Source organism: Egretta garzetta, unplaced genomic scaffold, assembly GCF_000687185.1.
Source record: "Egretta garzetta isolate BGI_Z169 unplaced genomic scaffold, ASM68718v1 scaffold59, whole genome shotgun sequence".
NCBI classification, from domain to species: domain Eukaryota; kingdom Metazoa; phylum Chordata; class Aves; order Pelecaniformes; family Ardeidae; genus Egretta; species Egretta garzetta.
Window position 1 is genome coordinate 3,283,923 of NW_009267230.1, and position 18,010 is coordinate 3,301,932.

Here is an 18,010-nt window from a genome sequence, read left to right on the forward strand (position 1 = left end):
TTTCATGTGTATATTGTTTACAATTTAGTCCATCTTAATACATGGTTAAAAAGATAGTGGTGTCAGTACAGTTTGTACTGGTTTTGTTAAATGAAAATGCTCACATCTGTTGTAATATTTCAAGTCTTTGTAATTATAATTGCCTACAAATGCAAGTAGTAGGTCACTATTTTGGATTAAACTTCTCTATTAAATTTGAACGTATCTGCATCAATCTGAAGTTGTCTTATGAAATTTATGGTGGTATTTTTGTGTCCCAAGTTTTATCAAAGCCTTCAAGCATGGGTGCTTTACCCCGAAGCCTGCATTTATGCCTTGCCTGAATAGAAGCTGTGCCCCATTCATAACACTTCTTGATATTCACAAAGACAGTGTAGGTGACACTCCACATTTCTGACGTCATGCCGTTGTGCTCTTGTGTCACACTGTCCCTCGTACAACACGCTTGTCAAATGCAGCAGCTTAATCTCTGCAATTTCAAGAGGTTCTTCAGCTTGGAGCATCTCTGTGCCTTTCTGTCTTTCCCTGCTTCTGTGTGAGTGTGGATTCGCACATTATTGCTTGCTCTCTTACGTGTATATCCCACCACACGTCAGCAGAAAGCCCCAAAGTGAATCTATCCTGAGATTGATACATCCCTCTAAAGTAGCTGTGAATTCATGCTGCTTGAGAATCTGGCTCTGTCTGTCTGAGAATATGAATTATAGATTTAGAAATAAAAGCCCAGTCTCATCCACAGAAAGGAATTGTGTAAGCTGCCTTGTGCTACTTCATTAAAATTGTCATATCCTAGGAAAGCTACTGTTTGTGAGTTGTTTAGTCCAGCCAGTCACTGGGCTGATGATCTGGCCTTGCTGCAGTGAACAAGCTTTGTCATTAACTTCCACAGTGTGATAAATTTGCCCCCCTGACACTCTGTTAAAGTAGGAGAACAAATTACCGATGTCCGTGGTGGTGATTTCTGTACTTTGAACCCTTGTACCTGAACCAAAATACTCATCTTTTATTTCCTTTGAGTCACAGCTTATGGTATTACTGTGCTTTCATGATTTAGAGAAGAGACTGGCAAGTAGCTTTATATAGCTAATCTTTGTATTGGCTAATCAGTAGGAAATAAATATTTTCTTGCAAGTTTATTATTAACCACTATTGTAGGGAGTAGAACCTCTAGACCAGGGTTATTCCCAGGTTTTGTTTGCCTGGCTACTACGGTTCAGCTCTGTGCTGTGCACCACACATATTACTGCTTGGTCATCCTGCCCTAACTTATTTCCAGCAAGCCATTTCTGCTGGGTAGTATTGTCCACCACATTCATTAAAGACAATGTTTCATGCATTGCCAGTGCGATGGTGGTGTGATTTAACTGCAGCCATCAACTCAGCCCCACGCAGCCACTCACTCACTCCCCTGCAGTGGGGTGGCAGAGAGAATCAGAAGTGTAAAAGTGAGAAAACTTGTGGGTTGAGATAAAGGCAGTTTAATAGGGAAAGCAAATGGTGCACATGCAGGCAAAGCAAAACAAGGAATTCACTCATTATTTCCCATGGGCAGGCAGGGGTTCAGCATCTCCAGGACCGCAGGGCTCCATCACATGTAACGGTGACTTAGGAAGACAAACACCATCACACTGCATGTCCCACCCTTCCTTCTTCTTCCCCCCACTGTATATGCTGACCATGATGTCATATAGTGGGGGATATCCCTGGGGTCAGCTGTCCCAGCTGTGCCCCCTCCCAGCTTCTTGTGCCCCCCCAGCCTCCTCGCTGGTGGGGTGGGGTGAGGAGCAGAAAAGGCCTTGGCTCTGTGTAAGCCCTGCTCAGCAGTAATGAAAACATCCCTGGGTTATCAGCACTGTTTCCAGCACAAATCCAAAACACGGCCCCGTACCAGCTGCCATGAAGAAATTTAACTCTACACCAAGCAAAAACCAGCACAGATTAATTGATGAGACTTTGTTTTTATGAACTGTTTCGATCACCTTGCCTGTGAGCCATTTATTTGTGCCTTAGTTATGGCATACCCAATTCACGTTCTTTATTTTGTGTGCCTTTGACAATTTGAGAAAGCAAACATGGACCATTCTGAGAAGCAGGTGGTCTTGGAGGGAAGAAAGCATTGACCTGAAGTGATGCAGTATCTGAAAGATTTTTTTCAAAACAACAGTACTTCTACTCTTTTCTAGTTTAAAAGATGATTGGGAGACAAATTAAACTGCATCCAGCACTTCCAGCTGCAGACCAGGACTTTTCACACGACAGAATGGCACCAACCCTGAATTCTCATCTCCTGGCCTGAAGCTCCAGTCCTTATGGACTTCCTTGACTCTCATCATCTTTAGTGATAGCAGCTCCAATCCCCAGCCTGGAGTGTTTGTCTTTCAAAGAATTGCTAAGATTGAAGAATGAAGCTCTTAGAAGCTTAGAAAATGCTAAAATGAGGGTTGCTGCTGTGGATTTAGTTCCTCTGTTCCTTCTTACATGTTACATGTTTCTTTATACCTATTAGTATGCTCTATTTTCTGTCGTAACCGTGCTTCATTAACTATACATTTGGATGAAGTTACTGAATGAAGCTGTTCTATATTCATCTCTTGCTATCACATTCCAGTTATCTGGCCCATGCCTTATTCAGCAAGCATCATATAATTGCTGCTGGATGAGGCCAAGACGTAGCGTGTGACTGTACAATGAGAAGAACATACTGTGAGGCACATTCACAGGAAACGGGAGCTAAGATGTCAAAGATGACTTTAACAGGGGTATTTCCATTCTTGGTGTTGTAACAACGTGATTCTTTTATAACACTGCTTTTTGTGGAATTTTGCACATCTGCTGGATTGTTTTCAAAAAAGCAGAAGGATAAAGCTCCATTTGTGCAATTTTTCACCAGTTAATACAAGAAGTCTCTTTGCTTAATAAAACCCTGTGCCACATGGGTTTTATTATTTTGTGAATGTGTTCATGGAGGAGGCCCTGCCCTATTTCAAATGGAGATGCACAATACTGAGCCTATCCCACTGTCATCTTTACAGTCTTTGTGACAAAATCTATGCACTGATTTCATTAATCTAGTGGTAGGAAAGAGTGCCTTAGCCAGTCAGTCCTGTTGGGAGGAACTTGCCATGTCAAGAAGGCAGCATAGCTTCTTCCCACACCTATTATCACCTTGTTCAGCCTGTGAGGTACTCAGGACGATGTATGCACTAGTGAATTAAACAGCAACAGGAATGTCCATTTCTGGGAATTGCTGGATTGTCATGTTGCATTACCAAAATTGATGGGTTATACAACTACATTAGCAGAGCGGTCTCGAGAATGCCTTTAGCCCATGACAAGGAGTTATCTCCACAACCTTTCTTGAGTGCTACTTCAAAGTTAGTGCAAGCCAGGGATCCATCCCAACAGACAGCTTTGCAAGCAGACACCCCTGCTATGGAGGCTGAGAGACTTTAATTAGCATTAACATAGTCAGATGGTAACTCTGGGATGGAGAAGACACTCTGGTGCTATTTTGGGTTTTAGTATCAATTTAACCCAAGAGCAGGGGGATGAGGCGTGGGAAGTATGGCTGTTTGCTGCTACTGCTGCTGCTCTGCATAATGCCCCCAAGGAAACTATTAATGAAGATTAACATGACACTGCAGATGCTTTGTCTCTTGCTAGGACTGTGTGGTTTGGCCCAAAGACTAAAGGAGCTGTCAGCCTTTGGTGTAGGAGGGAGTCTGGTCATACTAAGAAATGCACATTGTACTGAGTTCTTTTGATTTATGTAATTTCTAGAGTTTGTGTCTTTCTTCATTGGTATCCAGCTATGACATCCCGCCTGGAGCACTGCTTTGCACAATTCCTTTTGTTGCCTCAGATTTTTAAATCTGAACTGATCACTGCCAGTTTTTATTTCCTTTGGTTGCTGAAACAGAGCTAACTGCAAAATAGAGAAATTTTGCTACTGATTCACCAAAATTAAGAACTGTGGGCCTTTTCACACACCACTCAGCGACTCCCTGCATGTTTTGTCCCTGTGTGATTTTTTTGCTTCTGATTTTAATAATGTGAGCTAAGGAGGAGACAAAACAGTTTTTAAAAAACCCACTTTCATTAAACACTGCTTCAGTGTTCACTGCTTCAGAAAGCGGTGTGGTGTAATGTAGGAAACCCAATGCAAAATTTCATGGGGAAGATGAAAGCTCTGAGTGAAAAGTGTGTTCCTTATTTTTCCCTGTAGAAAACTGTTACTTTGTTTAAAACCCTCCCTTTGGCTCACAGGGTTTTCAGTGGGACTGCAGCTGTAAACTGTCGGTCTAAATTCCTTCTTCAGAATCAACTCAGTCACCCTCAGGCCATGGGCTAGCCTCTGAAACTAAAATCATAGACGGATTTTTTTCCCAAGGACTTCTAATTAAACTGAGCTGCTTTCCACTTTCTTTGAACACCACTCCTGAAACTGGAACCCAGACCTAAGATGCTTTCCTTCAGTTAGGTTTCATCCTAGTTCATGTTTTTCTCGCACAGAAGTTGTGTTTTACCTCTGCCAAGGGGGTTGAACCAGCATGTTTCAAGTGGCACACAGCCCTGTTCTGCAAAATGGAGCCCTTAAGGCTCCTAACGCAGCTGGAGATGAGAGCTGCTATCTTGCAAGGGTGTCATGGGGAAGGAGAGCGGTCCCCAGGTCCCAGGGGGAAGGGAGGACCAAGACTGGGGGCTGGTGTTTCACACAGAGCAGAGCTCAACTTGTCTCTGTCAGGCGGTGTTTTCTCCTGGGAGGATGCCAGCTCCTACCACAGAGGCAGGGTATTTCCTACCAAACCACAGCTCTGTGGCAGGCAGGGGCTTGCAGCTCTTGCCAAGTTTTGGTTAAATCTGGGAGCTCATGGAATGGGAGAGGGAGAGAGATAGACTCAGCTTAGCAAAGACAAGAAACCGTTAAGTATACTCCAAGTTGCAGCTTTTGTGTTTCCAGAAGGTTTCTCACTCATAATACAAATTACAAGATACCACCTATTTTATAACAGAGGACAAAAGTCTCTGACAGAAGACATTTTGCCCTGAGCATCTGCTAAGCTTTCAATCAGCAGCAGCAATGGAAAGATGACTGATTTTCATAAACATTTCTGAGAAAAAACCATACATTTCACATTACTTACTGAATATAAGACTTGATTATTTTGAGGACCAGGAACACACATGCACTGATTTTTACATCAGCTGTTATGTTTTGCAGGACCTTTGAAATTAATATGTAACTTAACAATTTATTTGTAAAGTATTACAGCACTCAGCCAGCAGAGATCTCGTGCAATAACTTTGCAGAGAAAAGACTGCAGAGATTTCATACAAAACCAAGGATCTTTCAGCCTTGGTGTAAAAAACCTCTTAGTTTTAATCCGGGAACTCAGACCATGCTGCTGTTTGTCAGAAGTTTTGTGGTCAGTCCTAGTTGCTTTCTGCTCTTAGCAGGCCAAGTTGCACAAAACTCATGACAACAACATAAAATGAGAACGGCAAAACTTGGCTTTCTTTTACATCATGGCCATTATGAGAGATAACGTAAAGGAACTTAAAATTAGTGTATGTATCATAGTTTCTGAGTCCTTTTTTCTGACCAAAATGGATTAAAATTGCCAAGCCATAAAGGAAAATTAAGTCCCCAAAGGAAAGCTTAGGGATTTACAATTTTTGTGTCTGTGTATATATACATGTGAAATAAATATATTTTGTCTCCCGTTCAGTGGCAAAATGAATGCTTAGGAGTTGAATATTAAGGCTATATCTCCATATATCATACCACTGTTAAGGATATATATCTCCACAGTCTCCAAAAGGTAAGGTCCTTGGTAAATATGAACAAACCAGTATAGTTTTATGACTATTAGACTTTATTGGGTAAATGTATGTGTTACAAAGTAAGAAAACATTCCTAACACAACAAGAAATACTTTTTTCATTATTTTTCCTACTGTGAACATTAGCTCATGATGCCATATATTTCATACAACTTGTGCACTTATTCCAAAAGAATAACATTATCTGATTGTCTGGTGGGTTTCAGTTTGAAGGCATGCCAGAATTTTACTAAAATGCTTATTAAAATAACATGGTCTCAGGTTTTGAAAACCTATGTGGTGCAAATCTGACCCAAGTTCATAAAGAAACAGTGAAACTCATCAGATGACAGTTTGTTAAAGCTAATATTTTCAGTGGTTGATACATAAACCTAAAAAATCACAAGTCATAATCATCAAGTATCAACATGCATTTTTCATTGTAAGACATGGTTTACATACACTAGGAATGTGTACAAGGACATACAAAGTCACAGGGCAGACATTGATTCGTTTGCTCTATTGTCGTGCTACTGGTATCTGTATCCAGCATAAAAGAATTTCCAATAAATGTTTTTCTATCCCCACCTGCTTGTTATACATTAATGGCAGGTAATGTCTGGTTAAAATGTAATGTCTGTTAAAATGTAATTTATATTTCATTAGCTTGTATGTGGAGAGCCAGAATGTGCAGAATATACATTTACACTTCAGTGTATATTTGGTGTTGATTCCAATGAAAAGAAAACAGTAAGACAGGATTTCAGGTACCCGAATTCTGAAAAGCCAGTGGCAAATATTAATGCTGAAGAATGGCCCAGTTTACTGTGACCAGAACTTCTGAGCCAGGCAGCGTTTGCTTTCCCCAGTTAAATATTGAGCTGCGTTAGCTGCTGCTTTGCCAGGCTGCAATGTCTTTTCCTGAAATACTGGTTCTTGGAAGGCTGGTAGGAAAACTGTCAACAACTTCACTGTTAAGTAAATATGCAATATTAGAAGGCACATCCTTCTAAAGGGGCTCCAAACTCCACAAAGTGTGTGCTTCTCTGTTTGTGCTGTTGGCATATCCCAACTTCTCCAGCATATATGCCTCTGCTTTGACACCCTGCATTCAGTTACATCAGGTTTTAACAATTTGAAGGCTAGGGAAAACTTTACAGTTCCCCGTCTGATCCCCATGCACACCTTAGCTTCAAACTGCTACTAAGGCAAGAATTACTACCACTCTTTTTTTAAGAAAGAGAGAGAGCATAAATATGTACTAAAAATCTACGAAAAAATGACACCAGATATGTCTTCAGAGGTTTGAGATGGGAATGCAATAAACCTGAATCCTTGACATCTTTATTTTCACATTTTTTTCTTCTGTTTGAAAAGTTCATTCTAGTCCCATAAAAACGTCTTCCTTTAAATCTGGTCTCATCTGAGCCTACTTATAATTCGTTCAGGCCTGTTTCCATGATGCAAACTTAAAAGGATATGTGATAAGAACTGAATAAATGAATGGAAAAACATGAATCAATTGTTCAGCTCCTGACATATACTTAACTAAAGTATACTTAGAGACAAAATTGACTTTACTGCGCAAACTGCTCTCTGAATTATTTAAACTCCTTTTCCTTTGTTTTTCAGTCACTTTGGAGAAGAGAGCAATAGTAACAATTGATGACCCACTAGATACAGCCCAGATGACAACACATCCTCCATGAACCTGTGTGTCAACTACCCAATGTATTTAGCTCATCCCTGATACACAGATAGTGACGGATTGCATCAAGTCATGCCTCGCTGTTCTTTCAATGTTGTAATGCTATTCCACAGTCCAGAGAAAAATACCGGTTCCAGAAAAGAAGTTTCCTCAGATAAACATCTGTTGGGTTGTTTCTTTTTTTACTTGGTTTCAAAAAGAAGAAACCCAGCAAAGGTAGAGAAGCGCTGATGGTCCCCATGGAGGGCTCCATTCCCCATTCGCAGCCAAACTTCATCTCCCTTGGCAAGTTTTAGCACTGCACTGTTTCCTGAGGTGTCTGCTTTCCCTTTTGATTCATAGCTAAGATTGAATATTTTAACAAGTCAGCTTTTTGTTTCTCAAAAAATGAATAAGCAAACAACTTTAAAAAAAAGAATCCAAGAAAGCGCATTGCTATCCTGAACAAAGCTTCCTTGAAAGGCTTGCCAGGATTCTTTCAGCTTTATGAGGAAATTTTGGCATCTTTTTGCATTAGATCTCCTAGTCAAATTTTGCACCTTACCTAATTGCATCGTTTCATTCCTTTCTGAAATTCTGGAAGTTTAACTTAACGTATTTTTTTCCAGGGCACAGGAACAAATTTGTTGTCTAAAACAAAACTCTGGTCATTCATCACAATACTCCAGATGTCCTGTGATGCTCTTTTCCCCTTGGATTTATCCCAACTAACTTTAAATGCCCCCAGGTCAGGAGTCTCATGTGAGCTGGGCCCCTGTGCTGCCGGCACAGGCAGTGGGCAGAGGCAGGCAGCTCACTCCATCCTGGGGCCTTCATTGGAGTGTCGATACGTTCGGTGTGGGCTAACCTGCTGGCTGTGCGTGAGTGTTGGTTCCCTTTCTTCCACCTGTTGCCTTTTCTGACATCATCAGCACTTCAGGAGGAAAAAATTGGGCACTTTTTCTTTTGCAGGGAAGGTCAGTTGGGAATGAAGCACCCTTTGTTGGTACTTCAGGTACTGGCTTTTGAAGAAGCCTTGACAGCTGAAACGAACCGCTATGATCTAAGCACCTAAAATCCAGTGTGATCAATCTAAGCTTTTGTGTCCGTTTATTCAGGCTCAGGAGAGATGCTTGGGTTTGGCATCAGACCCCTGGTTGGTATTAAAGAAATAATCATTTTACTCAAACACTTTTTTTTTTTTTTCAGGTATCCATCTGTCTACAAACTTCTTGAGTTGGTCCTTATAGAAGTTGACAAGCTAGAAGTGAATCCTATTCTTGATGATCCTTGAGGTAACATAAAGAGGTCAGAAACTTTTATTCCAGGTGTGCTAATGATAACAAAGCCAGTAAATGGAAGACCTCTGCTTCTTACTCACCCTTACTACTGCAGTTTAAATGCTCTCCACCTTTAAAGTAAGTTGCTTTCCAAAATCTTTATCAAGATTGTTACTAGTCTGAGAGGCAAAATCAGGATGAAGATACGTTTTAGTAGAATGACAGCATGTTACCACTGGACTCCAACCCTGACTTAGAGTGCTAATTCTTTTCCCTGAGCTTTGAGGGACTTGTGATCAAGGCTGAATTTTAGGTCCAGGATCTGTGGCCGGTATGATCAACATTTGCAAGTTGAGGAGGGAAAATACAATATTTTTAGTTTGTTGTTTATTTTACCCTATAGAATTTCTTCAAAAAATGAACAGCTTCGTGTTTCTTGAAATGTGAGCAAGACTATCACATCTGTGCAAACGTGTTTTGCATTAAAATGGCCTGGCCTTTCACTTACCTGTATAAGCTGAAAACTGTATTACCATTATGCATCAGGTACACGTATACTTCCTCCACATCTTCATGTTTCATCATATTGAAGGTGAAGAAATACACCCCTGAAAAGATTACCAAATACAACATAGTAGGCATGCTACAGACTTGCGCTTCTTGCTTAGCAAACATAATAGCTGATGCCAAAATTACCTTCCAGTTGGCAGTGGGTATTTTGTTTCTGTTTATAGTGTGGCAAAATCTGATTAATTTTTATTCTGCATATGGCAGGGCTTCAGCCACATCCTGTTCCAGAGAAATGACTGTATATGAACATAGCAGGACCACTCATCCCTTCCTTCTCACTGAAAAGGAAATCCCAGAAGCTGAGTCTAGTGACCCCTCTCTCACTGTTTTTTCCTTACCCTCTTGCTCCTGCCCTCTCCCAAAAGGGCAGCCTCCAGGCCAAAGTCATTAAATCGTTGTGGGTCAAATTTTATTGACATCCACGTGTAGGTGAACCTCAAAAGGAAGCAGCTGTGAGGACACATACCCATGTCAGTAAGATGTGCTACAACAAGCTTGACTTGTATTTAATTTAATATCATTTACCAAAGCCATGAGTTAATGAATAGCAGGGTGAGAAGGGCCAAGTGAAGGAAGGTGGTTTCAGGATTTGCGTAGATATGTTTTTTGTTATGGCCCTGCCTCCCATGTCTCCTGTGCCAAAGTTGTGTAAGATGGGGGATTGGTGCAGCTGAAAAATAACTGAGGAAAAACTGTAATGCCTCATTTCCAGCCACACATTTGTTGCAGGCCATCTCACAGCTGAACTGGTGTGAGTGAAGATGGGGATGAAGACCGTGACTGGAGGCAGGAGGAAGCAACTGTGAAGCTGCCGCTGCTGCAGCATCAAGGCCATGGTTATCTCATCACAGTGGCTGAAGGACTAAAGGTCTCAAAGCCAATGGTCCTGCTCCCTCCCCAGCTCTGGCCATGTCTCTTCCTCCTGCGTTTGTGCCAGCACTAGTCTCACTGGCTGTCAAGCCCTCTTGGCTTGTTCAATTTCCAATTTCATTTTCTCTGAAAGTCGGTAGCAAGACCTATGAAGAGCAAGCGTCACCAGTGTCTTGTGCAAAGGCAGTTAACTAGTTTCTCATCATTATTGACCACGCTTCTCCCTACAGCTCCCAGAACTGCATTGTTTTGATTTGCAAACACTCACCATTCACTGGAGCGCCAAATCTCCCAGTCATGACATCAAAAAAATTCCCAACGTTGGTTTCAACGCTACTGAAGATGATCCCGCTGTTCTGGTTGCTGAAGTGAGTAGCCATGGAAGCCATGAATGCAACCTGCAAAAATGCAGTTTTTATTCAGGCAGTTGTTCACGAAATGCACATTTGTAGAGGAATCAGCTACAGATTTTTTCCTGTATTTGTGGTCTGTTTATTTTCCTGACAGAGATGTTCTTCTAGGGCCTGTTCCAAGGCCAGTAAACTCCCGTAACAAAACTCCCATTGAATGAAACTGGAAGAGGCTTCTTACATTCAATTGGACTATTCATGACCGTAAAAGTAAGTGTATGGGCAAGTGTTTGCAGGTCAGGACCTTCGTTTCAGATTTTATTTACTTTTAAGTCTCTCTAGAATGATGCTACAGAAAACTGGTATTAAAATGGATGGTGTTTCTGACAAAAGTAATTTAATTAGTTTTTATACATTCCCCAATGCATTTAGATTAGATATTGTTTTTAACTGAATGTGTGAAATAAATAATGCTCAGTAAAATTCATACACATTAGTGTATACTGCTAACTAGCTTCAGATGTATATTAAGAATTTTTATTAGAGGTCCTCTAGAAGTGTAGTTGCTGAGACTCAGCATTCAGTGCTTTTTCTCTCCTAGCGGTTGCCCTGTACTCTTAGTCATGACTGGGTGTGGTGGAGACAAGAAGAGAAAACTAAGAAAGTGAAAAATGTGCTTCAGCTTCGTGTTATGCTTCCTGCAGTGAGACGTATTGGCCATGGAAAATGTTTCATGGGAAGCAGTGCAAAACCTCCCACACTTGACAATTCAAATGACCCTCAGCAAGACACCAGGGAACAACCCTGACCAACTTGCATGGGCAGGGAAAGGGGTTATCTCTTCTGTGAGCCTGTGATCCCTTGTGATCCCCCCATCTGACTGTCAGTAAAGGGGGTACAGGCAGAATTGCCGCACCTGGATGCCAGAAGGTCACATAGTGACTTGGCATTTTATCTCTCTTAACTTCTTAGACCAGAAGTGTTCAATTAGGGTTGTTACTGCCCCTCCCTAAAATGACATTTTTCGTGAGATTCCAGTATTAAAAAAAAAATCCACCCCAAACTTCTTTTGATTTCAGATCCAAATGGGAACAAAACCAAAACAGGCAAAATCAAATGCAAGTCTGGATCCAACAATGGAAATCATTAGCCAGCTGCTCAGAAATTTGAGGAGCTCCAGATGTGAGCTGAAAGCTTGGGCTGATTTTCCTTATCACTGCATGGATGCATTTTCTATGACGGCAAATTTTTAACTTCTGGCTTCTCAGCCAGGATTACATTGAAGTTCATCATGTGTTAAAGGAAAGCAGCTGCAATGGCAGCTTGATGGAATTTACTGCTTTTTGTCTAGATTCCATTTCACATTCTCTTTTGCTCCAAGCTACTTTTCTTGGGCTGATTAGAAGAGTTGAAAAAGATGTCCTTTCTCCCCAAGTCTCATTTTGAATAGCAGATCAACAAGGACATTCCAAGTTTTTCAAAATAATCCTGTGCTTAAACCAGTATTGTATTCAAAAGTGTTTTCTCCTCTACCTACCCCCGCTCTAAAATTCTTAAGCATGATGTTAACACAAAATGATATGCTATACTGTGGAAAGAATTTTTAAACACATCAATTGTAAACAGTGATGGAATTTTACTTGGAAGTTAAGTATTGCAATATGAGCCTTCGTTATTCATCCTCTTTCATTATTCAGTTTTTAATTAAATTACTACCATTATCTTTATTCAATAAAAAAGTGATGATAGCTCATTCTAAAATTGCAAAAGGATTTATGTTGAATGTAATTACAACAAATATGTTAAGATATTCAACTATAATGTTAATTGCAGTTAATTCTTTAAAAATACTAAAATATTTCTGCTTTACTACATAAGTCCAGTAACTTTGGAAACTGTTTTCATTGTGATTTTTATTCTGGGCAATTACCCCATCTTCAGGCAACCTGTGATGGAGAATTCAAATGTACACAATGCCAAGAAATCCAAAGACATTTTCCCACACTGTACAAGCTGGTTGTAGTGTTGATTTTACTGCTAATTTGCACACCTTTTATGAGGATATAAAACATATATGAATGACTGTTACTGGGAAACAGTATCCTTCAGATAAAAAGTGGAGGTCTGTAAATAGGTCAGAACTTCAGTTTTCCCCATAGTCAGAGTGTTTAGAAGTGGGATTTTTTTTTGTGCATGTTTGCTATATCCCATTTTGTCCCTTATGTTGTGAACTTTGGGGGGTAGGAATCAGATCAAGACTAAGATTCTTCCATTAAATTGTGTACGTGTGGGTGAGGATGTAAACTCCCTTATAGTTTTTGGACATCTACATACTCTGTGGTGTCTGAAGTCCCATTTGCCCAAAAGCAGCAGTGACTGTCAGATTAAGCTGAGTTGCTCTTCCAGATCCTCAGTAATTGTAATGGGATCTTGGATGCTCCCCTCACTGTAGCCTCTCTGGAGCTGAATCTGACTGCAACCACTTGCCCACGCAAATGCACCTAGTGCCACCTGAAGTGCTTTAGGATTTGCCCACATGGGGCTGGCTGATCTGACCTACAGAAGCCCCTTCCATGGCGGCAGCTGGAGACCAGGAGGGATATATCTCAAAGGCTCACCATGCACCTAGACCTCACCTTTAGTACCTTAGCTACGCTACATCATAGTCAAGTCTTCTTGCTATTGCAGATGAAATGCTCATATATTGCCTTACTGCAGGATACAGTGTGGACAACTCCTTTAAATCCCCTTTGCTACAGCAACCAAGGGTCTTAGTTATCAAAGTCCCATTTACTTTCAGTTGCCTTAAGAACAGGACTACACCACATCTCTGCTGTACTGAAGGTGTATACATATATATACACACACACATAGATATATGTATACACACACATATACATATATATATATAAAAGCTGTCTGCCGTCTGCCAGATTCCTGGGACATGAAGAAACTCTAATGCAAAAGCTATGGGCCTATGCCAATAGAGTGGTGAGCCCAAACAAATGTATCCCATCCCTCAACAGAGCTTATCAGCTCAAGCTTGAACCCACATTTTAATGCTCATCTGGCTTTTGGGTAGTTCATTCACAGGCAGAACCTACAACCTTCTCAACATATTTAAGGTATCTAGACACATAAAAACACAGATAGCTACCAAGGGGTATTTTTTAAAACCAGAGGACTTCTGACTGTACTCAGAGGTTTTGACCCCACACTTTGAGGAGCTGGATACATATGCTTCTGAGAATCTCACAAAGCCTGACTAACCTGAGAAGCATGGGCCTGAGTCACTCCTTTACACTTTTCATGTGCCAAGGGAAGTCCAGTTATGTGTGTGATACAGCTTGATAGAAAAATTATAGTCCCCGCTGTTCTCCTTTAATGACCCAGGTACAGGCTTTCTGCCTTAAAAAGGAATCATATATATTTCTTCCTGCCCATTTCTCAGCTGGATTCTTACTCTGAAGAAAGGCTAAGCCCTGATGTCTTTCTTTTCCAGGAAGATCTGGCAGAGCATATTTGTCAATCATGACAAGGGCTATATATGTTTCTCACTGTATTAATTTACAGGGGGATTTCCTTTTAAAATATCATGCAGTAGTTAGGTGCTGCTTTTCAGAGAAGCAAACCATAACCTGAGAACTGCTTCAGCCAACACAAGCCAGAGATTTTGTACCTGTAGCTCTGGAGGAATCCCAGGGTAACCCTTCTCGCCTTTGGGTCCGTGATGGCCACGCTCTCCCCTTGGCCCCATATCTCCTTTGTCTCCTTTCTCACCTTTGGCTCCTTCCTGGCCAGTTGCTCCATTATTTCCATTGTTTCCATGATTTCCTTAAAGCAAACAGAGCTTTATGTTTAATTTAAATAATTTCACCTAATATATCTCAACAGATAGCTGTGACAGGGTCCTTTTCTACCAGTTTGCAACATACAGACTTTTCAGTACCATAAAATCCAGATTGAACTGCGATGGATAAGAAACAGCTCTGTGGCTAGGCTGAAGGTGAAGGTTTTGATGAGCAAGTTTCCAGAAGGATGTATCTTGACGGTTAAGAGTTAAATCTCATGCTATCTTGGTGTTGCTGTATAAACTGCCAATGTCTCAAGGCATTGCATGGCTGGGGAGATGTGCAAGGACAAGAACTCGGCAGGCGTGAGGCTCAAGGAAGCCACTGCCTATTGACACATACCAGGTAGCCTGCATAAGCACATTTGCATTCCCCTTTGTGTAAAAGCTTATTTCCTGATAATTTAAGTTTATTAGGATAAGATAAGATATTTTTGAATAACATTTTGCTGTCTTTAAAACATATCTACAAGGAAGAAAAATGGCTGTAGCCTTAAAAAAGCTAAATGACCCATCTGTGCCAAAAAGAGGAGAGTATGCATTCTCAGGGTGCTGGTTAGCTTGGAGGGGTTGATTGATTGCACGCTCCTAGATTTAAAGAAAGACAAAATTTTTATAACGAAGGTTTTCTGAGATGGCTTCTTGTAAAAAGGGTCATTATAAAAATATATTCCTGCATCTGCAGTATTACTTACTTCCTGATGTTTACTGAGGAAATTACTGAGCAAACGTCTATGCAAGTGACAAAAATTTGAGGTTGGCTAGAATCACTGAGAAATTATTATGCCTACCTGAAACAAAAGCCTGACCTTTCAATTAATTACTCAGGGGATTAATTAGATTCATCATTGTTCTAATTCTACCTGAATTGAAATCAGATTCTTTGTCACTCTGCTTGTTCTCTGATTAGTCACTCTGGTTTTACAAGATGAACAGTGGTGTTTGAGATCAAATCTAATGATTGAGTGATTCTTCAGAGCTTTTGTATTGAGAAAAAAGTTACTTCAAACAAGGAAGCTAAATGGTGGAAGAAATTAAGCGCATTTTTGTTTGGATAGAGAAATAAATAACTTAAAAATAGCAAGAATAGCCCTTCATATAAAGGCAGAACTACTCTACCAGTTCAGAACAGAAGTCTGCAAGCAGCATTTGATTCAATCAAGGGGAAAGCAGCTGCTGTTGTTCCCCTTATGGGCACAGTGATATGAAATGCAGCAGGCGAAGGAAACAGCGAAATTCCAGGGTGCAGAAGGTTGCTGTTGGCCATGCATTTGTGGCATCCTGTGGTGACAAGGAAGTGTGACTGAGATACACCCTTGCATGGGGAAAGGGCAAAGCTGGGACTGGGCTGTGTCCCAGTATGTCCACTGCAGCCTTGAAAATGCAGGTCTAATACAAAATCGTGTCCCACTTCTAAGAAGCCAAAAATTTGTTAATATGCAATGCAATATTTCTGCACAAGGGCCCTCACCGTTAGATGCCTCTTACTTCTGTAATGCTCAATAGTATTTTTGTAAAGGGTTGATGCATGAATAGCTTACAGCAGGCTAATACCAAATATGCCTATGACCTTATTTTGCCTAATACCCCAAATATGTCAAAGTAACAATTTATTTCAATATTTTGCCATCTGGGGCTAGTTCTTGAAACACTTAATTCACTCTGATTTAACTCCATAACTGTCAGATTTAACTGTTACTGTAAACCATTTCTACCAAAAATCACTACATTCATTTTTTTTTGTATGGTTATCTGTCATGTCTGTTGCTGTCAGTACGTTTGTGAGACCGAAAGATTATGAATTTGCATTTTTATTGTAATAACAGAAGAGGTAAGCTTTTGAAGATGAGACAAATCAGTCAGACAGTGACATGTTCATTTACATTATATGTCTGATTTGGGAACGGTGATTTTCAGATCCCCGAAGGTAGCTGCTTACTTACACCAACATGCAACTGACTGTCTTTTTCCCTTCCCTATCAGGTCAAAATATAACTTCTTCTTGTGTATCCTGTTCTTCTGTGTGCATTTTTAATTGGAAAAAAAAAGGTAGACAAGAAGAAGGAAGGAAAAGAAGAAATTTATATGAAAGAATAGAAGTATGCATGTCTCACTAGCAGTATGCTAGATGAAAAAAAGCTCCTCAATACAGTACACAATAGCATAGCTGGGTGTTCAAAGGTGATCACAGTAATCAACTCCAGGGAACAAGTTCTTCCAACTTTAATGGAAGCTTCACGCTGCCTTAAGAAGAGAGAACAATTTGCCCTAGAAAAGTAATAAGATTACTTGCAGTATGGATTTGTGAAAGCTGAATTTTAATAACAAATGGGGGTTCACTGGAAAAGACTTTACAGTCTAACTGAAAATCTCTGTCTCCCCAGAAATTATAGAAAAACGTGTTTCTGAGTCCGTCATGAAATACCAATGTTTGGCCCATTCTTATATTTTATAGAATAGCCTGTATTTTATAGACTGTAATTAGACTGATTGAAAAATCAATTAAACTTCGTCTTTACCTGGCATCCCAGGGGGCCCGGGAGGTCCTGGGGGCCCTTGGTAGAGTCGAACTCCAAAGTCACCACGGCAGCAGGAACTACAGTCTGGATTCTGTGGTCCGGTTTGTGGGGGCTAAATGCACAAAAATAAGCTTTAAATAGCTCATTCATGGAGGGCATCTAACATATGCATGTTGGTTACAGGGTCTTCATTATATATTCTCTGTTTATGTATTTGCTAAGTTTTCAAAACACTTCTTATCTGGGGTGAAATCTCCCATACTTGGGTTATCCCTGAAGATGTTATTTTTGGAAGATTTAAGTCAATAGCTCTTCAAGTATTCTAAGAGCTATATGAATATTAAAACCCCCCAACTTTTCCTGTCAAATGCGGGGTTTGAAAGTGAAATAATACCAAGTAATGAAAGTTAGATGAATAGTTCAGTTAGGTTCCTATCCTGCTTTTCATGGATCCCACATTTCAGCCGACATTTCTTGACAAACAAGCCTATGTACAATGAGTGGTAGGGCACAAGGGACTTCACTTGACCTTCAGCAGCAAACTGTCTTCCACTAAACATAAAACTGTGTTGGACCACTCAAAGGAAATGTTCAAAAATGTCTGTGTAGCATATTCCTGTTCATGGCCCCAGGCTTGAGTATTTACAGGCTACTAAAGTTGGGAGAACCTAAAAAAGTGCCAAGATCCATGAAAAAAATGTGAACTGACCACACCACCTGGTGCTATGGACATTTGATTATTTGTAGTTGTGGGTGTGTAACTATCAAAACCTGTTTATATGGTGAAACTAATATAGCATAATAAATAAACTAATGAGTTTATTATATATGGCTCAGCTACTGTAATAATAGTTTGATAATAGTTTTGTTTTGGTGCTTTTTTTCCCCAAATTATTGTATTTATACCAATGGAGTCTCATTTAATCCTGGCTGGATTTCATCACTAAATTCTTGTGGTGGATTAGAGGCCACAAATCTTCCAATGGGTCAACTGAGGTAGACGTTCAGGGTTTGATTTTGTTTCTCTACCTCCTTCTCCTCTCCACTTCTTTGTTTCTTTTT

The 18,010-nt window shown here is 40.3% G+C and overlaps 1 protein-coding gene across 2 annotated transcripts in view; it reads right to left on the reverse strand.

Annotated features, from left to right (window-relative positions):
* Positions 1–7,712: 7,712 nt before the first annotated feature.
* The window catches only part of C1QTNF3 (C1q and TNF related 3), a 14,755-nt gene continuing 4,457 nt past the window's right edge, over positions 7,713–18,010 (reverse strand). For both annotated transcript variants that reach the window (XM_009647300.2, XM_009647299.2), the window contains exons 2-6: positions 16,949–17,060; positions 14,259–14,413; positions 10,498–10,627; positions 9,298–9,397; positions 7,713–7,872 (exon numbers count right to left, since the gene is read on the reverse strand). In XM_009647300.2, the coding sequence (XP_009645595.1) occupies positions 7,713–7,872; positions 9,298–9,397; positions 10,498–10,627; positions 14,259–14,413; positions 16,949–17,060 (657 nt within the window). The remainder of the gene's footprint in view (positions 7,873–9,297; positions 9,398–10,497; positions 10,628–14,258; positions 14,414–16,948; positions 17,061–18,010) is intronic.